The sequence below is a fragment of the Rhincodon typus genome, chromosome 32 (assembly GCF_021869965.1).
Source record: "Rhincodon typus isolate 14 chromosome 32, sRhiTyp1.1, whole genome shotgun sequence".
Classification (NCBI taxonomy): Eukaryota; Metazoa; Chordata; class Chondrichthyes; order Orectolobiformes; family Rhincodontidae; genus Rhincodon; species Rhincodon typus.
In genome coordinates, this window is record NC_063363.1 from 18,864,574 (window position 1) to 18,891,146 (window position 26,573).

At 39.1% G+C, this 26,573-nt stretch overlaps 1 protein-coding gene across 3 annotated transcripts in view; it reads left to right on the top strand.

The window, feature by feature from the left end:
• Positions 1-26,573, top strand: part of ncapd3 (non-SMC condensin II complex, subunit D3) — a 79,826-nt gene that overhangs the window by 14,346 nt on the left and 38,907 nt on the right. Inside the window, exons 3-15 of one of the 3 annotated variants that reach the window (XM_048615579.1) lie at positions 2,186-2,348; positions 8,273-8,457; positions 8,660-8,827; positions 9,430-9,491; positions 12,824-12,911; positions 13,025-13,161; positions 14,943-15,015; positions 19,406-19,531; positions 20,011-20,263; positions 20,571-20,651; positions 21,247-21,327; positions 23,580-23,654; positions 24,586-24,659. In XM_048615579.1, the coding sequence (XP_048471536.1) occupies positions 2,186-2,348; positions 8,273-8,457; positions 8,660-8,827; positions 9,430-9,491; positions 12,824-12,911; positions 13,025-13,161; positions 14,943-15,015; positions 19,406-19,531; positions 20,011-20,263; positions 20,571-20,651; positions 21,247-21,327; positions 23,580-23,654; positions 24,586-24,659 (1,566 nt within the window). The remainder of the gene's footprint in view (positions 1-2,185; positions 2,349-8,272; positions 8,458-8,659; positions 8,828-9,429; positions 9,492-12,823; positions 12,912-13,024; positions 13,162-14,942; positions 15,016-19,405; positions 19,532-20,010; positions 20,264-20,570; positions 20,652-21,246; positions 21,328-23,579; positions 23,655-24,585; positions 24,660-26,573) is intronic. The other 2 variants (XM_048615580.1, XM_048615581.1) reach the window with 2 other exon arrangements.

The following is a 26,573-nucleotide window of genomic DNA, read 5'->3' on the forward strand; positions in this document are numbered from 1 at the left end:
CACAACCAATGGATAAGACTTAACCTCCGCAGTCTGCTACTTCCAGTTGTGAATATGGGTAGGCAATTAAACAACTCACTGGAGGAGAAGGCTTCACAAATATATCCAACCCCATGAGGGAGGGAGCCCAGAACATCAGTGCAAAATATAAGGCTAAAGCATTTGCAACGATCTTCAGCCAGAAGTGCTGAGTGGATGATCCATCTCAGCCTCCTTGGGAGGTCCCTCAGATGCTAGTCTTCAGCCAGTTGTAGTCACTCTATGTGACATTAATGAATGGCTGAAGGCACTGGATACTGTCAAGGCTAAGGCTCCTGATAATGTTCCTGCAATAATACTGAGGACATGCTCCAGAACGTGTCATGCCCCTATACAAGCTGTTTCTGTACGACACATGGCATCTCATCAATGATGAGGAAAATTGCTCAGGCATGTCCAAACTGGCCAGTTACCACCCCATCAATTTACTGTTAATCATTGATAAAATAACTTCAGGGGTCATCAACGGTGCTACTAAGCAGTACTTGCTAATCAGTCCACTCACTGCTCAGTTTGGTTTCCAGCTGAGCCACTCAACTGCTGACCTCATTACTTCCTTCGTTTAAACATGAGAAAGAGAAAGAGCTCAACTCCAGGGCTAAGGTGAAAGTGACTGTCCTTGATATCAAGACCAACTGAGTGCTGCATCAGGAGTGCCAGCAAAATGAGTCAATAGGAATTGGAGGGAAAAATCTCTTGATTGAATCAAATTGAGCACAAAGAAAAGCATTTGTTGAAGATCAGTCTTTTCAGCTCAGGACATCTCTGTAGTGTCTGAGGCCCAACCATCTTCAGCTGTTTTTATCAGTGACCTTCCCTCCATTATAAGATCAGCAAACAACGTTTGGCACCCTTTGCGATTCCTTAGATGCTAAATAACACATGTCCAAATATAGCAAGAGCTGGACGAGATGCAGGGCTTTGTCTGCCAAATGGAAACTAACATTCACAACATACAAGTGGTATGTAACGACCATTTCCAAAAGAGAATCTAACCATTGCCCTTTCACTTTCAATGACTATCAACGTCATGGGTTTCCATTGACCAGAAACTGAGATGGACTAGCCATCTGTGACTACAAGAGCAGGTGGAGGTGAGGAATTCTGCTATAACTAACTCTAAGTGTTCTTAGTCTGGAAGAGCATTTATATATTGCGGATCTTTCATTGTCTTCAATAATGGAACATTAGAATTATAAACAGTGTGACACTGCCTTGGACTTTTTGGAATCCTGTTTATGGGTTAGGTCTCTGGATGCTGAACAAATACAGAGTACAGTCTGTGTTTACTGTGGTATGAAAAACGGAAGTGGGCGTTCTAATATCCAAAGTGGAGAAAGCAACAGAAAATATTGCTGACTCAGTCCGAAACCTAAAATTTTGCCAGTGCAGTTTCAAATAGCTTCATTTCTACTAAATGCATGAAAATTGTTAGGTATGGAGATGCAAGAACATGTGTGGCCTTGCAAAAAATTTTTAGAAAAAAAACTCAGTTAAGTCCATTAAGCATGAATAACGAAAACCTCCAAGTTGCCACTAGTATTATTTTTGCAATTCCTAATATGCTTCCAGTAAGAGTGAGAGCTTGCCCATTTCAAGACAGATGAGGTGGAATTTCTTTCACAGGTTGTGAATCAGTACATTTTGTAATCACTGAAGGCTGTAGAGACTAGGTTGTTAAGTATATGCAAGACTAAGATGGGCAGTGTTTTAATCAGTAGTGAGAATCAAAGATCAAGGGAAAGGCAGGAAAATTGAGTTGAGGATTGTCAGATCAGCCATGATCCCGTTGAATGGCAGAGCAGACTGGATGGGTTGAATGGCCTAAAGAACAGAAAGTATTTTTAATACCTCCTCCAGAACTCTTTATTTTGCACCCTTTTAGTCTATTTTAATTCCACTCTAAATGATGGTACTGAATTGCTAAAGACATTTCAGATTATGTAATAATGTTTCATGTACTTGGACTGTGTTTGCTTACAAAACTGTGTATGAGCTCCTCAAACTTTGATGTATGTTCACGTTATAAGTGAATTTATCAGCAGACCTGCAGGTGTTATAGCTGGTTTCTACTACTGGTAAGCATTTTGCAGGTATCTGAACTCAACTTGTACCTGAAGTGTTTTTTTTTTCCCCCTTTTTTAAGGATGTTTGGACCATCTTTACAGAGCATAATCTGTCCCACAATGCCCTTATTGCTGTGTTACATCATTTTGTCCACATGGTTCAGGATAAGAGAGCTAATGTCATCCAGCGAGAATATGCCTTGCATGCAGCTGGACTTTATTTCCTGCTCCTCGAAATTCCAGGTGAGATTGCACAACAGATTATGTGGAATTGCTTCTTTCAGACAGTTGTGATTTGCAGAGGGCTGTAGAGATTAGGTGATAAAGTACATTCAAGAATATGATAGAAAGTTATAATTGATAGTGGGAATCAAGGATTATGGGGAAAGGCAAGAAAATGGAGTTGCGGATTATCAGATCGGCCATGACCTCATTGAATGGTGAAGCAGACTTGATGGGCTGAATAGCCTACTTCTCCGATGTCTATAATCTTTAAATTGCTCATTAATTGCTTAAAACACATAACAGAGATCCAAGTTTTGTTTTTTTTTTTTCAATTTCAACCAAATTTACCAAATGTAGCGTTCTGCAATGGAACTCATGACGGATTGAGATTTCTTTTTGAGTCTATCAAATAACAAGTTAATTGTTGGATGGGCAAATGTTACCAGAAACACGCTAATTGGCATAGGGACATGAGAATAAGGGAAGTAAACACGTGGCTAAAAGAGTGGTGCAGGAGTGGGGTTCCTATTTATGGGGCACTGGCATCAGTATTGGAACAGGAGGGATCTGCACGGTTGGGACGGTCTCCACCTGAATTGAGCTGGGACCAATGTTCTAGTGAAAAGGGTAAATAGGCTGGTCAACAGGACATTAAACTAGAAAGTGGGTGGGGAGGGAGGGAATGGTGAAACTTGCCCCAGTGCCAAACAAAGCAGCAGTGGTGGATCCAACCACGTAGCAAATTATGAAAGAAATGACAGGGAAGGAGATCTCGGGAGAGGTTATTAAAGTCTCCAGCACAGACTCAAATAGGACAGAATGTTTGGAAAGGGCTAGCAATCAAACTTCAAGCACACTGGATAAACGAATGACAATGCGAAGAGGGGCGGTTAATACAGGACTGAAGATGTTATATCTGAATGCACGCAGTATAAGGAATAAGGTAAATGAGCTTGTGGCGCAGATTAAAATTGGCAGGTATGACGTGGTGGGCATCACAGAGATGTGGCTGCAAGGGTATTGGGATTGGGAACTGAATATCCAAGGATATACATCCTATTGAAAAGGTAGGCAGATGGGCCGAGGGGGTGGGGTTGCCTTATTAGTAAGAAATTAAATTAAATCAATAGGAAGAAACGAAGTAGGGTCAGATGGTGTAGAATCTGTGTGGGTAGAACTGAGGAACTGCAAAGGTTAAAAAAAAAACCCTAGTTGGAGTTGTGTACAGGCCTCCAGACAGTAGTCAGGAGCTAGGGCTCGAGATATACCAGGAGATAGACAAGGTGTGTAAGAAAGGCCAAGTCACGGTGATCATGGGGAATTTTAATATGCAGGTGGACTGGGAAAATCATGTTGGTAGTGGATTGCAAAGAAAGGAGTTTGTGGAATGTCTATGAGATGGCTTCTTGGACCAGCTCATGGTGGAGCCCACAAGGGAACAGGCAATACTGGATTTAGTGTTGTGCAGTGAGGCAGACTTGATAAGGGAGCTTAAGGTAAAGGAACCCTTAGGAGGCAGTGATCATAAGATGATAGAATTTACTCTGCAATTTAAGAGGGAGAAGATAGAATCAGAGGTAACAGTATTACAGCTGTATAAAGGCAACTACGAGGTATGAGGCAGGAGCTGGGCAGAATTGACTGGAAGAGGAGCCTAGCAGGAAAGACAATGGAACAGCAATGGCAGGAGATGCTGGGAGTAATTCAGGAGACACAGAAAAAATTCATCCCTAGGAAAAAAAAGCATGATACGGGGAGGGTGAGGCAACCAAGGCTGACTAAGGAAGCCAGGGATAGCATAAAAGCAAAAGAGAAAGCATATAATGTGGCGAAGGGCAGTGGGAAACCAGAGGATTGGGAAGCTTACAAAGACCAACAGAGGGCAACAAAAAAAAGAAAGAAGGAGGGAGAAGATTAAGTATGAGGGTAAGCTAGCCAGTAATATAAATGAAGACGAGGAGTTTCTTTCAATATTTCAAGGGCAAAAGAGAGGCAAAAGTGGACATTGGACCACTGGAAAATGAAGTGGGAGAGATAGTGTTGGGGAACAAGGAAATGGATGAGGAACTGAATAATTACTTCATGTCAGTCTTTACTCGTGTCTTCCACCGTGATTTCCCAAAAATTCAAGAGAGTCAGGGGCAGAACTGAGTATGGTGGCCGTCACCAAGGAAAAGGTGCTAGTAAAACTGATTGGCCTGAAGGTGGATAAATCACCTGGACCAGATGGACTACACCCCAGAGTTCTAAAGGAGATAGCTGAAGAGATAGTGGAAGCATTAGTGGTGATCTTTCAGGAATCGCTAAAGTCAGGGAGGGTCCCAGAGGACTGGAAAATCACTAATGTGACACCCCTGTTTAAGAAGTGAATAAGGCAAAAGACGGAAAATTACAGGCCGATTAGCCTAACCTCGGTCGTGGATAAGATTTTGGAATCCATTGTGAAGGATGAGATTTCTGAATATTTGGAAGTATTTGGTAAAATAGGGCAAAGCCAGCATTGTTTCATCAAGGGGAGGTCATGTCTGACAAATCTGCTAGAATTTTTAGAGGAAGTAACGAGCAGAGTAGATCGAGGAAAGCCAATGGATGTTATCTACCTGGACTTCAAGAAGACCTTTGAAAAGGTGCCGCACAGGAGGCTGCTGAGTAAGGTAAGGGCCCATGATGATAGAGGCAAGGTGCTAGCATGGATAGAAGATTGGCTGTCTGGCAGAAAGCAGACAGTGGGGATAAAAGGGTCTTTCTCAGGATGGCAGCCGGTGACAAGTGGTGTTCCGCCAGGGTCAGTGCTGGGACCACAACTTTTCACTTTGTACATTAATGATCTAGATGAAGGAACTGTGGGCATTCTGGCTAAGTTTGCAGACGATACAAAGATAGGTGGAGGGACAGGTAGTATTGAGGAGGCAGGGAGGCTTCAGAAGGATTTGGACAGGTTAGGAGAGTGGGCAAAGAAGTGACAGATGGAGTACAACGTGGGGAAGTGTGAGGTCATGCACTTTATTAAGAAGAATAAAAGCATGGACTATTTTCTAAATGGGGAGAAAATTCAGAAGTCTGAAGTGCAAAGAGACTTGGGAGTTCTAGTCCAGGATTCTCTTAAGGTAAACTTGCAGGTTGAGTCAATTGTCAGGATGGCAAATGCAATGTTGACATTTATTTTGAGAGGACTTGAATATAAAAGCAGGGATGTACTACTGAGGCTTCATAAGGCCCTGGTCAGGCCACATTTGGAGTATTGTGTGCAGTTTTGGACCCCATATCTCAGGAAGGATGTCCTAGCCGTGGAGCGGGTTCAGAGGAGATTCACGAGCATGGTCCCAGGAATGAGAAGCTTAACATAAGAGGAACGTTTGAGGACTTTGGGACTATACTCAGTGGAGTTTAGAAGGATGAGGGGGGATCTAATTGAAACTTAGAGAATACTGAATGGCCTGGACAGAGTGGATGTTGGGAAGATGCTTCCATTGGTAGGGGAGACTAGGACCCGAGGGCACAGCCTTAGAGTAAAGGGAAGACCTTTTAGAACGGAGATAAGGAGAAACTTCTTCAGCGGTGAATCAATGGAATTCACTGCCACAGAAGGCTGTGGAGGCCAGGTCATTGAGTACATTTAAGACTGAGATAGATAGGTTCTTACTTGTCAAGGGTTATGGGGAGAAAGCGGGAGAATGGGGTTGAGGAACTTATCAGCCACGATTGAATGGCGGAGCAGACTCGATGGGCCAAATGGCCTAATTTATGGTTTTCTAGAAATGGCCCACAGTTTGCAAAGTTTGTATACATATGGATAAACTGAAACTGTAAAAAACTTCATGTGGAAGTGTTGCTAAGTTGAATTTGTGATCCTTCTTTCTCTTCACTACTTTTTTTTCCTGTATATACAACTACAGTAAATGCTTCTGCTGAAAAGTAACTGTGTACACCATACTTGTATGTGATTGCACAACTTCATCCCAATTTGCAACTCCTTAAATTCTAAGCAGTCCATATCCAAATGCAGCAATCCCTGAACAATATGCAGGCTCAGTAAAGGTACTGTATTACAGCAGAGAGACTTGGTTACATGAGATCTGTGATTTAGAAGCGAATAGTTGAAAATCAACATAGGAAGATCCTACAACCAAACCGCTTTGTTTGAAAATGCAGTTTTCAGGTAAACTTCTCAGCAGTTAGACTGTCCCTCTTTAATCTCCTACAACCACCTGTGTTAGGCAAATGATGGGATCTGTCAGATTAATTATTTTGAATGCCAAAATGGCTCCTGGCACTTGTGCAGACCAAGCTATTGACATCAGCTGCTCCTACAGGATTCAGGAATTGTTTGCTCTTGTGCTGTAGATAGAACCTCACTCCGTGTGATACCAGCATGTCTGCAGACTGCCCAACTTTATTCCACTTTAACTCATTTTTAGAAGTGACAGCCATCCCCCATGCTACTTCAGCATCTTCATGCACTTCCACTCTCTTGTCTGATTTTAGTCTGATATTCGGGTGGGAGGGATAGGCTCGACTTAACCAGATCTCTGAGAAGCACGTAATATCAGTTATATTGGTAGCACCATATCTGTGACAGGCAGCTATATCTGTTGCTGCCACTCTGTTGCTGAGTAATAATGCCACACTGTTCCAGTGCTTGGGGGCTTGTTCCTCCGTCTAATGGTGTTCGCAACAAGTACAGCCATAAACTACAGACATTGGGTGAACTGCAGGCATCAATTATTCTTAAACTGTATTAAGTGGGCCACCTGTTTTGGTCAGTTGGACACATTCCAGCTCTTTTAAACTTGAAAGACATTTAAACAGTGAATTTCTTTTAGAAAAGGAGGGTAAAGTATAATACAACTTGAACATGATGAAAAATTGAGATGCGTATTCCAGCTCCATTTTAAGATGAGAGAGAGAACGGCCAGCCTGATGTACTTGCCTTCCTGCAGGCTTTTGATTTCAGCAATGCTGACTGAGTCATCTGTTGTCAATATAAACATCTGAATCATTCTGTTCAACAGAATTAACCTGAGTTATTTTATGCTCCACTACTTCACGTCGTCATTTATTTGTTGCACTGATTTACCTGTTAACAGCTATTAGCAATGTACTGGCCTGAGAATGGTCCCTTTTCATAAATTATTAATATAAGTTATGCCAATGGTATGTTGGTGGTACGTTAGAACCTTTGAATTCAATAATGATCTTAGTTTTCTAACTTAACCCTTTCAAAGTCATTTTTATTGCTCACTGTGTCTTTTGTGGGATGAGGATTTTATTGTGATCTGTCCTCATGATTCTTGTAATAGGGTATGAATTTCAGTTACCTTGAATTGCTACATTTGCATACAACCAATAAATCATTCTAAAACCGAGAAACATATAAGTAATAGCAGAATAAAAAACATTGATGCAGCAATATTTAATCCTCATTTATTAACTTAGTGTTCTGCAAAAGAGAGCATCAACATTTTTTTTTTCAGCAATACTCTGTTAATCTCTTCCAGTCATTTTGTAACTGTGTTTAAGTTGCCCTCCAAACTCAGTTCCATTCATCACGGGCACAAGTGACCATGGTGCCATATTCCAGCTATTAAAACAGCTGACAGGCTTTCACATATTCCATCACTCTCCTGATGTGTTGATATATCCGTGCCTTATAGCTTGATACCCTCCAACTGAATCCCCAGGTGCATTACTTAACATTTTGCACCTCTACAAGCCTGTTATTCCCAGCAGTTGTATGTCCAAATATATATTGCAATATAAGGACTTGTCAGAAATGTACAGTAACTTTCCAGATATGTGTGTTTTTCCTCTCTGTAGCGCAGTGTTTTTGAAGATATTGTAAGTCATGTGAAAGTAATTTTGGATTAGCAAGTATTTTCCAGATGTGCTGAAGCTTTTATAAATGTATAATTTTTAAAAAAGTATAATATACCTTTTTGTAGGAAGTGTCGCCAACCGTACCTTTCACCCGGTACTATTTGACAAATGTCTGGACACTATTAAAAAGAGCTGGCCTGCAACTGAAGAAGGAAATCGAAAGCGGAAGAAAGATACCCAAATGAAGAACTCTCAGACTGCTGCAAAAGGAAGAAAACGTGCTAAGCCAGTCAGACAGCAAGTGAGTGAGGTATAGATTTTGAAGCCTTTGCTTAAGAATGATACAATTTTGATATTAGGTTTCCATGTTGAGTGCACTCTTCAGTCAAGAGCTCCTGATGTGGGATGAGAGTTTGGGAATTCATAAATGTGTCTAGTTACTGTGTACTGGTTGCAGTACTGTGACTGGTGATTATGCTTGATGTGTTCTAATATTTGTTTTTCTACTCCAGGAAATATTTGAGGAGGATGAAGATGAGGGAGATGTTGATGTGTTTTTCTCCACACACGATCTATGTCGTGTTAGGGATGATATCTTCTCTCTGCTGAAAAGGGTCCTGCGATTGCTGTCCAAATTCTCCCTGAAAGAAAAACCTGATTGTGCTCAACACTGTCTACGGGTAAAGCTGCAGGCTACTGTGTCAATTTTATGATGGGCTCAACAAGTCCTAAAGATATTGTGGTTCATGGGTACTGAAATAGAATGTTGTTGTGATGTCAACAACTAAATGTTACACCCTTTTATTCTTCTCTCCTGTTTAACTGTAAGCAATTATTTAGTATACAATTATTCAGTTACCAGCAGGTTAACCTTGTGTTAGAGCAGGTGGAATTCATGTTATCACTGGATCCCAATAACAGTGTATCTATATATCAAGTCAACAGGATAAGAATTGAGTTGAAATACAAGATAAAACAACCCTTCGGAATATGATTTTTGAGCTATTGGTATGCCAAGGAAAGCAATTAATTAAATATGGATAGGGATTATTGGCTTTTTGGAATCCTCGTAATTGTTTTGAGTGAGAGACTACAAGCATGGGTTTTGTAGGACCTCTGCAAGTAAGTAGATAAATTATTGTAATCGCTCCAATAGGCATAATGTGCACAGACTGTGAATGTGATTATTTTATGAGAATATTTGTGCTCTTGTGAAAGAGGGATAATGGTGTGTTTTTTTTTAAAATTAATCTTGATTAATCGAGAGTTTTTGTTTCCATAGCTATTCACTGAACTGATAAACTTTGAGGATGTAATTGGTGTTTTAGATTTCACAGATTCTGTGTAAGTAAATAAAATTATTGGTTGTTTCTTTGAACAGTGTATGTCATTGTGTTTGTTTCTTTTATAAATGGCTGTGTTGTTTGTCTATATGTATCTAATTCTCACAATCCTAGAACTTATCTTCCTTACTAATATTCTATTGATTGTTTCTGGTATCAATTCCATTCATGTGTGAGCTAGGATGATTAGCACTGTTATGTATCCAACTCCAGATTGTTGTACTGTGGCCTGTCCTCCATCCTAGTATCTGTAGTTACATGTTTCCTGTAGGGGTCAGAGTGCAAATGTTGGCTAATTAATTTTTCCTCCATTTTACTGTCCTTTTTCCATGAATGTGCTAATTTGAAGTGCACCAAATCCCCCTCAGCAACATTTAGATCTGTGATTTCAATGGAAACATAAATATAGTTTTAGGTAGGGGATTCTGTATTGATCATTGTTTAGCCATTCCTTAGTTTTTCACTCCTATCTCCTCTTGATCTAATATAATGTGGCTCAGGGAGGGGCAAGACTGGCAACTTAATGTATCGGGGTGTAGATGCTGTAGGAAGGAGAGCAAGAGGGGACAAGAGAAGAAGAGAAGTGGTGTTTTTGGTTAAGGATTACACTACGGTTATACTTAGGATAAAGTCCAGTGACTTTATATGGGTGGAACTGAGGAAAAAAAGAAAGGGGTGATCATCACCTTATTGGGATTGTACTATATTGTCTCCCTGCTGCTCATTTTGCGCACCCGCCCCCATTCCGTGGGTAATTGAGAAGCACATATTGTAAGGAGAGCTCTGTCATCCCTAAGAATAATAGTTTTGTTATGGTAGGGGATTTTAACTTTCCAATCATAGATTGGTACTGCCATAGTGTTAAGTGTGTACAAAAAAATTTCAATCTGTGAATATAAAGTGACTGTTGGAAAGTGGGAGGCCTTCAAAAATGACATAACAAGAGTTCAGAGACCGTATGTTGCTGTTAGGGTGAAGGGCAAGGCTGGTAGGTGTCGGGAGTGCTGGATGAGGCTCTGTTCAAGGAAAAAAAAATGTAGGCATATGCCAGGTTAAGACAGACAGAATCAAGTCAGTCCCTTGACAGCTACAAGGAGGGCAAAAAGGGGACATGAGATGGCTTTGGCAAATAAGGCTAAGGACAATCCAAAGAAATCCTAAAAATACGTCAAGGGCAAAAGAGTAAATATGGAGCAAATAGGACCCTTAAAAATCAATGAGGCTGTCTTTGTGTGGAACCACAGGAGATGGGTTAGATGCTAAGTGAGTACTTTGCATCAGTATTTACTATGGAGAAGAACATGGAAGCTAGAGAACTTGGTGAAATAAATAGTGATGCCTTGAAAAGTGTCCATATTACAGAAGAGGGTATGCTGGAGATGTTAAAATGCTTAAAGATCGATAAATCCCTGGGACCTGATCAGGTGTACCCCAGAACTTTGTGGGAAGCTAGGGAAGAGATTGCTGGGCCCTTTGTTGAGATATTTGTATCATCAGCAGCCACAGGTAAGGTGCTGGAAAGACTGGAAGTTGGTTAATGTGGTGCCATTATTTGAGAAAGGTGGTGAAGAAAAGCCGGGAAGCTATAGACTGGTGAGCCTGACATCAGTGGTAGGTAAGTTGTAGGAGATAATTCTGAGGGACAGGATTTACATGCATTTGGAAAGGCAAGCATTGATTAGGAATAGTCAACATGGCTTTGTGCATGGTAAATTATGTCTCACTAACTTGATTGAGTTGTTGAAGAGGTGACAAAGGAGATTGATTGAAGGCCGTGTAGTAGATGTAAGCTAGATGTTCGACAAGGTTCTGCATGGTAGATTGGTTAGCAAGTTAGATCACGTGGAATCCAGGGGCAGCTAGCTAATTGCATGCAAAAGTGGCTTGAAGGTAGCAGACAGGTGATAGGGGGTTTTTTTTTTGGACTTGAGGCCTGTGACCAGCTATGTGCCACAAGGATCGGTGCTAGGTCCGCTGCTTTTTGTAATTTATGTAAATGATTTGGGTGTGAATATAGGAGGCGTGGTTTGTAAGTTTGCAGATGACACCAAAATTAGTGGTGTAGTGGACAATGAAGAAGGTTACCTCGGAATACAACAGGATCTTGATCAGATGGGCCACTGGCAGAGTTTAATTTAGATAAAGGTGAAGTGTTGCATTTTAGAAAGTCAAACCAGAACAGGACTTATACAGTTAAGGTAGGGCCTTGGGGAGTGTTGCTGAACAAAGGGACCGGGGGGAATAGGTGTTTAGTTCCTGGAAAATGGAGTCACAGGTAGATAGGGTGGTGAAGAAGACATTTGGCATGCTTATATTCATTGGTCCAGTGCATTGAGTATAGGAGTTGGACCATCGCGTTGTGGCTGTACAGGACATCGGTTAGGCCACTTTTGGAATACTGCATGCAATTCTGATCTCCCTGTTATTGGAAAGATATTAAACTTGAAAGGGTGCAGAAAAAATTTGCAAGAATGTTGCCAGGGTTGCAGGGTTTGAACAATGGAGAGAGGCTGAATAGGCTGGGTTTTTTTCCTTGGAGCATCAGAGATGACCTTTTATAGAAATTTATAAAATCGTGAGGGGAAGGGATAGGGTGAATAGCCACAATCTTTTCCTCAGGGTAGGGGAGTCCAAAACTGGTGGCTGTAGGTTTAAGGTGAGAAGGAAAAGACTTAACAGGGACCTGAGGTGCAACTTTTTCACGTGGAGAAGGGTCCGTGAATGGAGCGAGCTGTTAGATGAGGTGATGGAGGTGGTTACAATTACAGCATTTAAAAGGCATTTGTTTGGGTACTTGAATGGGAAGGATTTGGAGGGATGTGGACTAAATACTGGCAAATGGGACTACATCAGTTTAGGATTTCTGGTCAGCGCAGATGAGTTGAACTGTTTCCTTGCTGTTTAACTCCGACTCTGTCATTGAACTGGGTTTTTAAAGAAGATATGAGACCAATCTGAAGTGACTGACTGTCAGATTTCTGTTACTGAAATCGCTGAAATAGTTGATGCTGCTTTGTAAATGAAACATACGATGGTTTATATTAAAACTAATCCCCCAGTTTATTGATAAAGTAGAATGTAGCTGGGGTTCCCATTGTATGCCTTTTATGTGTTGGATGTGAAGTTTTGAATGATAAAGTTGCTGCAACTTTGGACAAAAGAGACTAGCAATTTTTCATATGATTTACTATACTCAGATTCTGATATCTTTGTTTTGGAAAAAAATTAGTTAAAACTAGCAGGTCTGCTGAATACAAAACTGTAAGTACAACAATCAGTTGTTTGGATTTTGCAGTTGTCCTCTTGTTTTAATATTTTTTCTTGTTCTGTTAGAGATATTGATGGAATGAAGACTTTGCCAGAATTGGCTTATTACGGACTTAAATTACTGTGCTCTCCCAACCATGGTGATGTTAATAAGGTACTGTTTTAAGAATGCAAGGTAATAGTTGTTTCAAGTCATTGAACTCAATTTATTAATTATATTCTATTTAATGCAACTGCATATATTTAATTTTGTTTGCATCTTCCCAGACACTCCGCTGGCTCTTCCAAAGACTGTTGAATACAATTATATTGGTTGGTGGAGAAGAAGGTTCCAAATCTTGTGTACTTCTGGGAGTGGGACAGAAAGTTATTACTGCCAGAGATCAAGCTATTAAATTTATTAGGTGTGGCATTTTCGTGTACTTTTTTTTAACTTTTGAAGCAGGCTTTTTTTGTGGAAAGACTATTTTAAGATTTGATCTAAAATTTCCTGTTTTGAGAATGCATGATTGTCAACACTTCTAAAAATCTCAAAGATGATTGAAGGCAGAATGGTAGACATTGTCTGTATGGAATTCAGCTAACCGTTTGACAAGATTCTGTATGGTAGAATGGTTAGTAAAGTTTGATCATGAAATCCAGCGGTAGCTAGCTAATTGGATACAAATTGGCTTGACGGTCGGAGATGAGGGTGGTGGTGCTAGAGGGTTGCTTTTTAGACTGGAAGCCTGTGCCCAACAATGTGCCACAACGATCGGTACTGGATCCACTGCTTTCCATCGTTAGTATAAATGATTTGGATGTGAATACAGCAGGCATGGTTAGTAAGTTTGCAGATGACACCAAAATAGTTGGTGTAGTGGACAGTGAAGAAGGTTATCTGAGTACATTGGGACCTTGATCAGATAAGCCAATGGGCAGAGAAGCGGCAGATGGAGTTTAATTTGGATAAATGTGAGGTCTTGCATTTTGGTAAGATAAGTGAAGGCAGGACTTATACGGTTAATGGTAGCACGCTGGGAAGTGTTTCTGAACAAATAGACTTAGAAGTGCTGGTGCATTGTTCCTTGAAAGTGGAATCACAGATGGATAGGATGGTGAAGATGGCGTTTAGCATCCTTGCTTTCATTGGTCCGAACGTTGGGATGTCCTGTTGCGGCTGCGCAGGGCATTGGTGAAGCCACTTTTAGAATACTGCATACAATTCTGGTTGTCCTCCTAAAGGAAGTATAAGCTTGAGAGGGTACAGAAAAGATTTACAAGGATGTTGCCAGGACTGGAGAGTTTGTGTTATAGGGAGAGGCTGAACGATAGCTATTTTCCCTAGAGCATCGGAGGCTGAGGGACGACGTTATACAGGCTTATAAAATTAGGTGGGGCATGGATCGGGTGAATAGCCAATGTCTTTTTCCTAGGGTGGGGAATTCCAAACTAGAGGCCATAGGTTGAAGGTGAGATGGAAGAGATTTAAAAAGGACCTAAGGGGTAACTTTTTTATGTAGAGGGCAGTGCATGTATGGAGCGAGCTGTCAGAGGAAGTGGTGGAGGCTGGTACAATTACAATATTTAAAAGGCATCTGAGTGGGTATATAATAGGAAGGGTTTAGAAGGATATGGGCCCAATGCTGGCAATTGTGGTCAGATTGGGATGTCTGGTCAGCGCAGATGAATTAGACCAAAGCATCTGTTTCTGTGCTGTACAGCCCCATGACTCTATGACTTAATAATACAGCTAAACCTGGCTGGATGTGGACACATGGGACCTTGTTTTTTTAAAAACTAGGAATTCGTGTCGTTTGTTTTCCATATGCCTAGTAGCAAAATAATATAAGGAATGATGTGATTGTTGAATAATCACAAATGAACTCTATTGATTTGAGTTTGAATCAAAGAAATCGTTAGTTCTTGAAAAGTTTGGAAACCGAGGGCAAATGTGATTGTTGCTCCTGAGTGTACTAGGTTCTCCCAAATATTGTTTTGATTATGTTGGTGTGCCCCAATTTGCTTTGATTACAGTTAATGTTGAACCGTTAATTTGTTAGTATCAAGTTTAACTTTTTTGTCTTGCTAATTTTCTAATAGAGGGAATATTTGTATGAAGTACAGTTACATAGCAATAGAAGTTATTAATTTTAAGTCAGCTTGCAATAGAAAGTGTTACGAGTTTGAAACACTTTGTTTATAGCTATATCGTGGACCAAGTGGAAGAGACTGCATTACCTGTACTTCGAGTTTTGCTGCAGCACATCTGCATTAAGGTTTGAAAATCTTTTTAAGAATGAAATGCTACAATTGCAAATCTTTTGAATATTGAAATTGCAAGCAACTAAAACATTGAAAGAATCAATGGAACATTCTGTGCAATTTCTGAAAAGTGTGTCACATTGTAGCAGGGGACCACTGACTCATCGCTTGTATTGTTGCTCTAAATGTGTGCAATATCCTAAATCTCATCCTGCAATGTTTTACCTTATTTCCTATTTAATATTAATTCCACTGACGTTTTTCTTGTTTCTGGTAGAGCTTTCAAATTTCAATTGGAAAAAGTCTAACTTTGCCTTGGGCTTTTTTAATGGTAATCTTTATTTAATGCTTTTGATTTGCATCAATCAGTGGAAGTTGGTTTTCCTGATTTTTTTTTTAACTTTTTGTAAACTTCAGACATCCTTTCAATCTTTTTACTTTAATATTCAGTTGCTCTGGTTCATTCTGTCTGCTGCATCACTCTCCTAAAGACATCATGGTGAATTTCTTGAGTATCCCGTTTGTGGCCTTCCTAAAACCAGTTGCTCAAAATAACGGGATGCAGCCAAAGTAATGATTAATGTAGGTTTAACATTGCCTCAAGAATTAGCCGTCAACAGTATTGCCAAGTTTTTATGGTTCTTGTTCTGCTCTAATCCAGTTTGAACATCACCATCAGTAAAGTTTAAAAATTGAAATAACAATTTTTTAGTTGAAATGGCTTAATCATATTTGGACATTGAATGTAGTTTTCAGTGCATATTGTGTTAATTAAAATGATGTCCAATGTGCTAACCTTGAAATTAAGTTTGAAAAATGATATTTTGTTGTGTTAATTTATACTATCTTTATATCTGCAAATATTGTCCTACTAAAATTGGTTTTGAATTTCATAACTTGTATGTATATAATATCTTTAGTCAAAAGTTACTTCAAAGGAACACTGTAGAATGTAATCATGTGATTGCAGTGCCTCCTGGCTGGATTATGCTCAATAGCAAACGGTGTTTTCAATCTTACCAGAGGCTACAAATCAGTTAAGAGACTGATTTACATAGGTTGTCATTGTGAATGATTTTGGGATTGTGCTAGGGATAGAAACTTCTGTTATGCAAACAATTGACAATTGTATCCAGTATAAAGTCTTTATTTAAAAGTAAGGCCATATATCTATACATATTGCCTTTGTGTTCATGACAGTCCCCAGCACTTTACTACAAATTGGTTATTTTTGACATACTGCTGTTTATGTAGGTAATGTGCCAACTAATTTACACACACTAAAATCCCCACTGACGGCAAAGGCAAAATGTGAAAATTAAATCTCATTTGAATGAAGACCCTTCTAGTAATGTGACCATCCATAAACACCTAAACCACATGCACAAGCTCGTAGTGGATCTTGTACTCATAACTTGTTACCAACTGAGCAAAACTCTGATTTATTTCCCCAGAAGCTGACCTGTTTGGTATGTCTACTTGTCTTGACTAACTAAGATTCTTGAGAAATGCATTTCACTTTCTGTGATATCAGTTAATTAAAACCTAACTAATAACCTACTGGAAATTAAAATATCCGCGCATATACATATTATCCAGTAAACATCCGTGTTAGTAACTTCCTTGCAGCTTTTGCCCAAATTTCAACATGAGCCCTGGTTTTGGGAACTTTATACCAAAATTAGTGGTGGAATAGGACAAATTCCTAGAGAATCTTTTTGCAATTTTGGGACTCTTTGATACCGGCAATGAGATAAGAATATTAGGGTAGTGGCAGGGAAACAATAGATATTTTTGAATGTACTAGAATTATCTTAAAACAGTGTGGGATAACATGATAGCAGTCTTCAAGATTAGGAAAAGGTAGACCTTTATTAGGATATTTTCACCTGCAGACAAGACGAGAATAAGTAACCGTAAATATAGGAGCATCACTAATAAATGCAGTGTGGAATTCTGGAAGAATTTCTTTACTTAGGGAATGGTTAGAGTCACCTGAAGAAATTTCTTTGCCTAGAGAATGTGGAACTCACTATCGCTTGCAATAGTTGAAACCTTGTGTGGGGGAGGTTTTGTGTGATGTACAAATGCAATATGTATTCTGGTCCATAAATACTATGTAAACTGTTATTAAAATAAGTAAGGATCTGAATAGGTCCTTATCCAGTCACAATGGCTTCGATCATACAGTAAAAAGCCATGTGCTAAAGTTTGTTAAAGGCCTACACTCCCCATCGTGTATAGGTATGTAAAATTGCCATAGTTATTTGTAATAGATTGGGACTCTGTGAAACTTACAGATTTCCGTTCAAGCAAATGTGAAGCCGTTTATTTATTTTGGATCCCAAAATGGTTGTTCAGAAATTTTTAAAATTTGAAAAACCCAAAAACTAGAAATCCAAATATTTGACCATGTCCATGTACATAAATCATTAAATATGATTTAAATACGAAAAGCAATTGGAGATCAAAGGTCCGACTAGCACAGCAGCACGATGACTCAGTAGTTAGCACTGCTGTCTCACAGTGCCAGGTACCTGGGTTCAATTCCACCCTAAGGTGATTGTCTGTGTGGAGTTTGCACATCCTCCCTGTGTCTGTGCGGGTTTCCTCCCATAGTCCAGAGATGTGCAGGCTAGGTGGATTAGCCATGGGAAATGCAGGGTTACAGGGATGAGATTGGGGGCTTGGGGGGTGGTGGTGGTGGGGGTGGGGTTGGGGTTGGGGTTGGGGTTGGGGTTGGGGTTGGGGTTGGTGGTGGTGGTGGTGTGGGTGGAATGCTCTCCAAAGAGGCAGTGTAGGCTCAATGGGCCAGATACCCTCCTGGCTGCTTCCATACTGTGGGGATTCTATGATTCTCATTATAAAATATACAATATGAAGAAGGAAAGGGTTCCCATATTAGGCCACATTTGGAGTGTTTTGTTCTATTCTAGGCATTATGTTGTTGACCTTGGAAAGAGGGCAGCATGGGCATCATCAGATGTTATCAGGATTCCAAAGATACGATTATTAAGGGAGATTACATAAACAAAAACTTGGTATTCCTTGGAATGCAGAAGGTTAAGGGGGATTTCACTGAGGATTTTGGGATTTTAGACACTAATTTATAGGGTAAGTAGATGGTATAATCCCAGCTCAAGTTATTACCAAACAAGTCCAACACTAGACAGGAAGCTGGCTTGATAGATAATGTTTTGATTTCAATGTAGTGCTGTCTTACCAAAACATAAGCATGGAATACTGCAGATTTTGTATCGCTGAAACAAATTTTTTATTTACAAAGAAATGAAGATAAAATAGACCATCTACTTACAACAGAAATTCAAAGATTTTTAATCATGCAGTTGAAGTATGATCCCATTAATCCTAAAAACATGCCTTTTTATACATAGAAAAGAAACAAGACAGCTTTTGTATAGTACCCAAAGCTCCACTTGTGCAATACTCCCATCAGAGTCCTTTTGTAACTATCACCTCAGTAGGTTTAAGTCCGTTGTGATTTCAATTTTGTAAGGGTTTTATTCCAGCACTTCTGGTCCAGGTCTAACACTAATCCTTTGCTCTAAGGTAACCTCGTTTACTGCGTATCGTTTCCTTCTCATGGTACTGTTTAAACAGCCATTCCATTCCAAGGATTTCAGAGTTGTTCTAAACTCAAAGTGAAACTATAAGAAACCAAGTTTCCCTTTAAACTTCAAAGAAAACTTTCCTGACCTTTCTAAACTGGAGTTTGTTTATCTTGTTCAGTTGTAAAACTCTACCAATGTGTACACAGACCCATTAATTCTCAAAAACAGTAGTCAAAGAAATCACCATGGCTACTGAAATACTTGCACATTAATAATTAACTTCAGGCACACAGAAAACCATCATTACTAATTCAAAAAACTGTAAACCAAAATTTCTGATGAAGGGTCTAGGCCCGAAACGTCAGCCTTCCTGTTCCTATGATGCTGCTTGGCCTGCTGTGTTCATCCAGCTCTACACCTTGTTATCTCAGATTCTCCAGCATCTGCAGTTCCTACTATCTCTTAAAATAAATCTCTCTCTCTTTATATCACATAGAGAGGAACATTATCAGCTGTTAAGGAAAGCTAGAAGAAAGAACACAACCAAATTAAAGTCAGGCCATTTGAGAGGGAAGTTAGGAAAGACTTGTTCATGTAAAGATTGATATAGATATCGAATTCTTTCCCACAAGAAATCAATAGATGTTAGCTCAATTAATAATTTTAAGTCAAAGCTTTGACGGTTTTCTTTCTGTCCGAGGCATTAAAGAATATGGAATAAGTGGGGAGTTCAGCATGTATGGAGTCAGGAAAATTGGTCACAACATCAGTGCATTGTAGAAATAACTATTATGTTGCTTGCTATGTTGGTCTTTGCATCTTTATGTTATAGGTGCCAGATAAAGCGGAATACCGTACACATGGTGCCCAGGCTGTAGTGAAATTGCTGACAAAACTTCCTTCTGTGGAGTTTGTTGCATTTTTACATTGGTTGAACAAATACTCTCAAAACAGCAAGGTAAGAAAAGTGAAAATAAAATTTTGAATACAAAGAAACCTCAGTCAGTTTATGTCTGTGAAGAGCAAAAAGTAGTTCACCATTTCAATTTCACAACCATTAATCAGACAATGCTCGCCACATGATGCCTGACATCTGTATTTTAAGCATTTATCCAATTGTATTTAAAATAAGAAAAGTTATGAGGAAGGTTTTTAATATCTTCATTTCATTGACCCTCTGGGAAGAGGATTTTTCAACAGTTGTAGAACCAGTTTGATACTTTAATGGAATTAAAATCAGATGTTTATTTATTCCACCCTATTACTACCCAGGCTGTGAAAAGGATAAGCTACTGTAGCCCTGGTTTCTTCTTTGTACATCGTTTGCATCATGTTACAACAAACAGTATTTTCCCATGTTTTCACACAATGCACACATATGCACCATATATCCTAAAATGCATTGCATTGTGCGCTGTTCCTCCTGATTTTCTTTAGGTAGCTTACAGAAACTTTGCCTTGGACGTGGTTATGGCATTAATGGAATTGCCTGAGAGGGAAGAAGATGGCTCAGTTCCTCCAGAACATCAGAAGTATCTATGTCACAAATACTGGATCCAGTTTGTGATCTTGGGTAGATGCTCCGATAAGGCTCCTTCAGTCCGAAGCAGAGCTCTCTGTTGTCTTGCACAATGCCTAGAGTTGAATGCTTCAAATGCTGTGGCGTACGTTCAGGAAATATTGCTCGGAAGTAAGTACCATTAAAATCATACTGGACCTTTTCTGGAAAAGTTTGTTCAGCTTTTGGTCTGCTGATGGGTATACTTGTTCTTGTCTGTTGGCATTCTTGTCTGTTTTGCTATTTTTTTAAATATATATATCGTTTTGACTTGGTCAGTGTCTAAAGAAAAATAAAATTCTTTCCAGTATCTTTTAATTAAAACTGTTCATGCTTTTGGGGCTTCCTAAAGGTTGCTACAAAATAATAAACTAATAAACTGATCAGTTCAAGGAGGCAGTTGTGTTCTGTTAAAATCACTTCAAATTAACTTTTGCAGTTGGAAGGCAATCTGGATTTCATGGATGTTCAGATGTAGAATTGAACTCTCTTGAGAATTCTGTCAAGATGGAAAGTGAAGGTAATTAGATAGGGTTCCAAATGTTTTCTCTAAGAGCATAGTGAGGATGAGGCTGCACGTTATGGTATGTGTTGGAGTGTTGCATGTCTTGATTCTAATGCCATTGAGATTGATTTCATTCAGTCCCCATTGCTGTAGAAAGAGGGAGAAACTGAGCTTTTGTGCCTACGTACTAACATTCTTGGAGGCCTGAGAGCAAGTTGCCTTCTTGCTTAACCACTCAATGTTAACAACGGGTCCCTGATGCCTCAACGTGTTTTTTTAAAATCAACTTCTAAAATCTTGAGCAGCAGCCAATAATCATTGTGGAGAGCTACAGTATAGTTTTGTAGCCTCTAAAGTTTAAACTTTACATCTGATAGGGGTAAAAAAACTGTCAATCAAATTGGCCCTCTTTAATTATGTTTGGAATCCTCTAATGTGCCAGGTTGATGGTACTTTGCATTACTTGTTTATTTCGATGCTGTTTTTCACTCTATCACACTAAGAATTATGATTTAGTATTTATTACTTAGTCTTCTAGATGTTATTATTAGCAGTAGACTTGAGATTGAAATCTTAATTTGTTTCTGTTTTGATATGACAATTTTCCTAGCCCCAAACATTCAACATAAGACCCCACATGCACTAAAAAGCATTGAAGTTGCAGACAGTGGAAATTCAACAGTATGTAATGGTGAGCATAATACTATCTGTACAAAATTGTTTTTTTTTTTTTTGTTGACAAAAACACATGTAAAAGCAATGAACTAAATTACTAGTCCCATTGTGATAGGTATTTCGTCCTCCATTCAATTACAGCAAACTTTGGTTTAACCAGCACCATATGAACCGGCCGTATTGATAAACTGGCCAAAATTATATACCTGTAATACCAGAAGTTTACTGGATTATCGTGAACTCTGCGATGTCAGAGTAATCAGTTGAGTTGAGACTAAGAAGGCTCTCTGCTTTTAACTAATAATGCTACGTTGCCTTAAATAAAACTTGTGACTTATGCTGTAAATAAAGTATAACAGTGCGTAAATGCCTTGCATTATATTTCTGTTAGTTAGTGTATGTTTTCACATTGATTATGTGCACTTCTATCAACTGGAATATTTGATCAACCAGTACACTCCTGGTCTCATAGGTGCCGGATAATAAATAGTTTGCTGTGTTGTGAGAAATATTGGTAACCTGTTACTGAAGGACCTTGTCAGTTTGCTATATTTCAAACCTGTGTGCAGGCTTCCTGTGTTTATTATTTGTCCTAATGTTGGGAATGGCTAATTACTTGTATTCCTGTTATTCGTGAAGGGTATTGGGTCCCAACTGTGAAAATGCTGTGAAATCCGAAATCTTATCACCATTTTAATGCTAAGTTTTTGGCTTGTTGGCAACAATACTAATATTCTATGTTCAGTTAGTGTAATCAAGAAGGTAAAAAATCTCTAGGATTTGTATCACTAGGGTAAAAGCAAAATACTGCCAATGTTGGAAGTCTGAGGCAAAAGTAAAGTTCCGGAAACACTCAGCAGATCTTGTAGCATTGATGTTTTGGACTGTGTTTGCATCATATCTCTAGCAATTGATTAGACTTATTTTGATTTGACAAGGTTGGTACTTCAGCTATTTAGATATTAATTCCAGTGTCCAAATCTTTAGTGTAAGAGTCCCTCTTCTTCATCCACCCTTTGCCATCTATTTGTTGACATTAAGCAAACCCACCCCCATATTGTTACAGAAACCATTTAGTAGAACATTTGAGTGGATTTTTAATTTTCTCGTCTCACCATACATTTTTGCAATAATTCTGGCACCAATCTCATTTGAATCTCTTTCCTGCCTGCATTTTCAGTTATCTTGTCTCAATGAATGTTTTCCACTGAGATTCAAAGGTTATGCTGTTCTTCCAATTTTTCTCAAATTTTGTACTCCTGGGTTCTGATGCAAATTATCTCCTTTCTTGTTATAACTTGCATGCAGGTTGTATTGGTTCTCTATAACTCCTTATTGTAATCTTTTGTGGCTAATTGTACTTGCTTTTTTTGATTATGTAATCCTTTTAACTCTTACCATTTTGATATGAAAGTCTGCAGTTTTCTCTGGTTAAGAGAAGCAAACTCCTCCACTTTCCAGGATCAGAATGATGTAGAGATTTTTCTTTTGCTATCTTAAATGACCTCAACAGTAGTGGTTTTCAACCTTAAGGGGGCAATACAAACCTGTCTTCACCTCCAGTCTTTTCTTTTTTTCCCACAATGTTACTGGTTTCTTGCCACTGCACGGTTTTTAGAAGACTTTCGTTTATCTGCATAATATTACATTGCACTGAAAGTAGTGAAACTTGGCATTATAATTTAATGAATTACAATAGACTGATAAATCTCTGCCTTTTTTTTAACTTCAATTTAATTTTCAGCTTTTATGTTTAGTGGCTAGTATTCTAGCAGATGTGGAATTTGAATGCTTTGGTCTTCTCTTTCTAGTAATAAACTGCAGTTCTGTCAAGTGTCTGAATCTGCTATGTGTTGCATATACTTTTCTTTCTGTATTTCACCTGAGTTTGAAATCAAGAATCACTGCCAACATCCTCCTCATTCCAAAATGCTCAAACTGAAACTCATCTGTTCAAATCTTTTCCCACTACATTCTGCATGCTTTTGTAATAGCATGATTTTACCTTTTTTCTGAAATGTCCAATTCCTGGATGACCTTTTAATTTGCTCTTTTACTGTTTTCATTCTTGGTGTTTTGCACTATGGGTTTTTTTGGGTTTTCATTGTGGTTTAGTCATATTTAGAAATACAAAACTGCTATCCTTTTACACTCTAAGCTGCAGTTTGCTATTGGTTACTTGAGTGACATTACAGTGAAATACAGATTATAAAAAGCACAGACTGGTATATTCAACTTGTTTTGTTTCAAACATTTTGAAACTTCTAGCCGCTACTAACCAATGCAAGGACACTCTAAAAAGTGTTGAAGTCACAGACCCTGGGAATTCAACATTTACTAATGGTGAGCACAAAGAAATCGTGTGTATAAAATGTATTATTGCTGTGGGCCTTGGATTGAAATGTGAACACTGCGCACAGTAAGTAATCTGAGTTTTAACAGCATGACAGTGGTGATACTGCAGAGCTGCCTTTAATTCCAGTCAGAAGCTATAATTTCTATATGCAGTTTAGTAATTTTTTTTTCTCTGTTAAAGTGGACTTCTGTCACAAAAGCTTAAGATTATTTTAGTGCTTTATTAGGAGGACAAAATAGCAAATAAAATGCATGGAAGACAAGGGGACACAGAAGATGTACAAATAAAATGTCATAAGGTGTTGGAAGAAATGAAATGTATTTGAGTTTTGACAACAGTGCTAGGTCAGGGAGGGATGAAAGGTTCCTTTCTTTGTAGAAACGTTTTGTGAAGACTTTTTTTTCTTTTAAAAAAAAGAAGCAGGATCTTTTAAGTTTACTGTTTTGTGATAGAATTCAATATTCAGTGAATTAAGCATAATTTTGAGGAATTTAGATAGTGTCAGTTCTGTCTTTTAATTTTAACTTCTTTGCTCAGGCAGAAAGAATGGTCTCTAAGAAAATAATCCATTAGGTCAGACATTACACTAGTGTACATTGAATATGCTGGTGGTCTACATTGTATAGCAGAGACCATTGTTTGATATTTTAAAAGAAAGTCTTGGGCATTGCAGTAATTAGTGAGCCATTTGAACAAATTGTGAATGTACCACCCAAGTAATTTACTTTATTGCAAACTATTTTACAAGTCCATTAAAAATGCATTATACTGTGAAGATGTGCATTCAATCTGAAAATGTTTGTAAAGAACCCTTTCTTGTATATCAGTGGTTTGAAGTCAGTCTCAGGAGCATTAGGCATTTTGAAATGCTTATAATTAATCATTAATGAAATATGATGCTGCATTTCTTTTGAACAGTGAAAGAAATTATGACCATGTTGAGGTTGAGAGCTGGTGATGAGAGAACCATTGTGAGAAAATCCGCCATTCAGGTAATATGCATTTGAAATCCATGTACTGAATATTTCTTTAGTTTTGTTTGGCCATATATTATAGCTAGATATCTGGTCTGCTGATCTGTATGACAAATGGAAAAAATCAATTAAAATAATTATCTCATTTAGTAGGCCCCCTTCTTTACCAAATTATGACTGTGGAAGACAAGACAAAATAGTCTGAGGTTGTTGACTTGCTTGCCAAGCTGGCTTGTTTTCATTCAGATGTTTCGTCACCATGCTAGGTAACATCATCAGTGAGGCCTCCAATGAAGCGATGTTGTTCTACTCCGCTTAGAATTTATACTGTCTGGTCAGTTATGGTGAGGTGTGTCATTTCCAATTCTGTTCTTTTTGAGTTTGTATATGGGGTCCAATTTTATATGTTCGTTGATAGCATTATGGGTTGAGAACCATGCCTCTAGGAATTCCGGTGCACGTCTGTGTTTGGCTTGGGCTACTATGGTTACGTTGTCCCAGTTAAACTGATTGCCTTCATTTTCTGAGTATACTGATATTAGGGAAAGTTCGTCGTGTCGTTTTGCTGCTGGCTGATGTTCGTGTATTCTGATGTCTAGTTTCCTTCCTGTCTGTCGGATGTAATGTTTGTGGCAGTCGTTACATGGTAATTTGTAAACTACGTTGGTTCTGCATGTGGTGGGTATGGAGTCTTTAATCCTTGTGAGTGTTTGTCCTAGCGAGGCTGTGGGCTTGTGTGCTACCATGATTCCTAGTGGTCTTAGAAGTCTCGTTGTCAGTCCTGATATGTTCTTGATGTAGAGTGGTGTGGCCAGTGTGTTAGGGCATACTGTGTCCTCTTGTTGCCTATTTAGTAGGCATCTGTGGATGAAGTTGCAAGGATATCCAGTTAAAGTGAGGATTTTATATAGGTGCTCTTCCTCTTTCCTGCGTAGTTCTGGCGTGTTGCAGTGAGTGGTGGCCCATTTAAATAGTGTTTGTTTGTGGATGTTGGGGTGGTTGCTGTGGAAGTTGTGGATTTGGTCAGTGTGGGTTGCTTTCCTGGATACCGAGGTTTGGAAATTTCCCCATTGGTCATATTTTCAACGCTGACATCCAGAAATGGAAGCTGATTGTTGTTTTCTTCCTCTCTCATGAATTTAATCCCAGCAAATACGCTGTTGATCAGGTGGTGGCGTCTCTCCTAGTTTGGTGCATTTAATGATGACGTGTTGACCATGTTCCGGATCCACAGTTTAGGTTGATCGAGGGGGAGGGTAGTGTGTTCTAGTCTTTGCATGAGTCCTGCGATGAGTCCTGAGATGGGTGACCCCATGGGTTTGCCATTGATCTGTTTGTATACTTGCCCATTAAAGACAAAGTGTGTGGTGAGGCACAAGTCTAGTAGTTTGAATGTGTTGTCATTGCTGATGGAGCTGCTGGTCTGCGTTCCTGCTTCCTCTAGTAATGTGGCCAGTGTTTCTTTGGCTAGTGGGATGTCAGTTGACATGAATAATGCTGTGACGTCAAAGGATACCATAATCTTGTTATCGCTGATTTTTATGTTCTTGAGGAATTCTTGGGTTAAATGAATGGAATAGAGTGATCCATCAACTAGGTGTTTCAGGGTCTGTTATAGGTCCTTGGCCTGTTTGTGTGAAGACATGCCCAGTAGGGAGACAATGGGTCTGAGAGGGATGTCTGGTTTGTGTACCTTCAGGATTCCGTAGATGCGGGGGGTGTTCATGCCTTCTGGTTTCATTCTCATGCAGTCCACTTTGGTTATCTGTCCTGCATTCTTTTGTCTCTTCAGTGTCTAGGTGATCCTTTTCTTGGTTGCGGTGTTGGGTCTGTCGCCGCCTGTTGGTAATTGTTTGTATCTGCGAGCAGTGCCTGTTCTTTCTCAACGTAGAGATAACAAGGTGTAGAGGTGGATGAACACAGCAGGCCAAG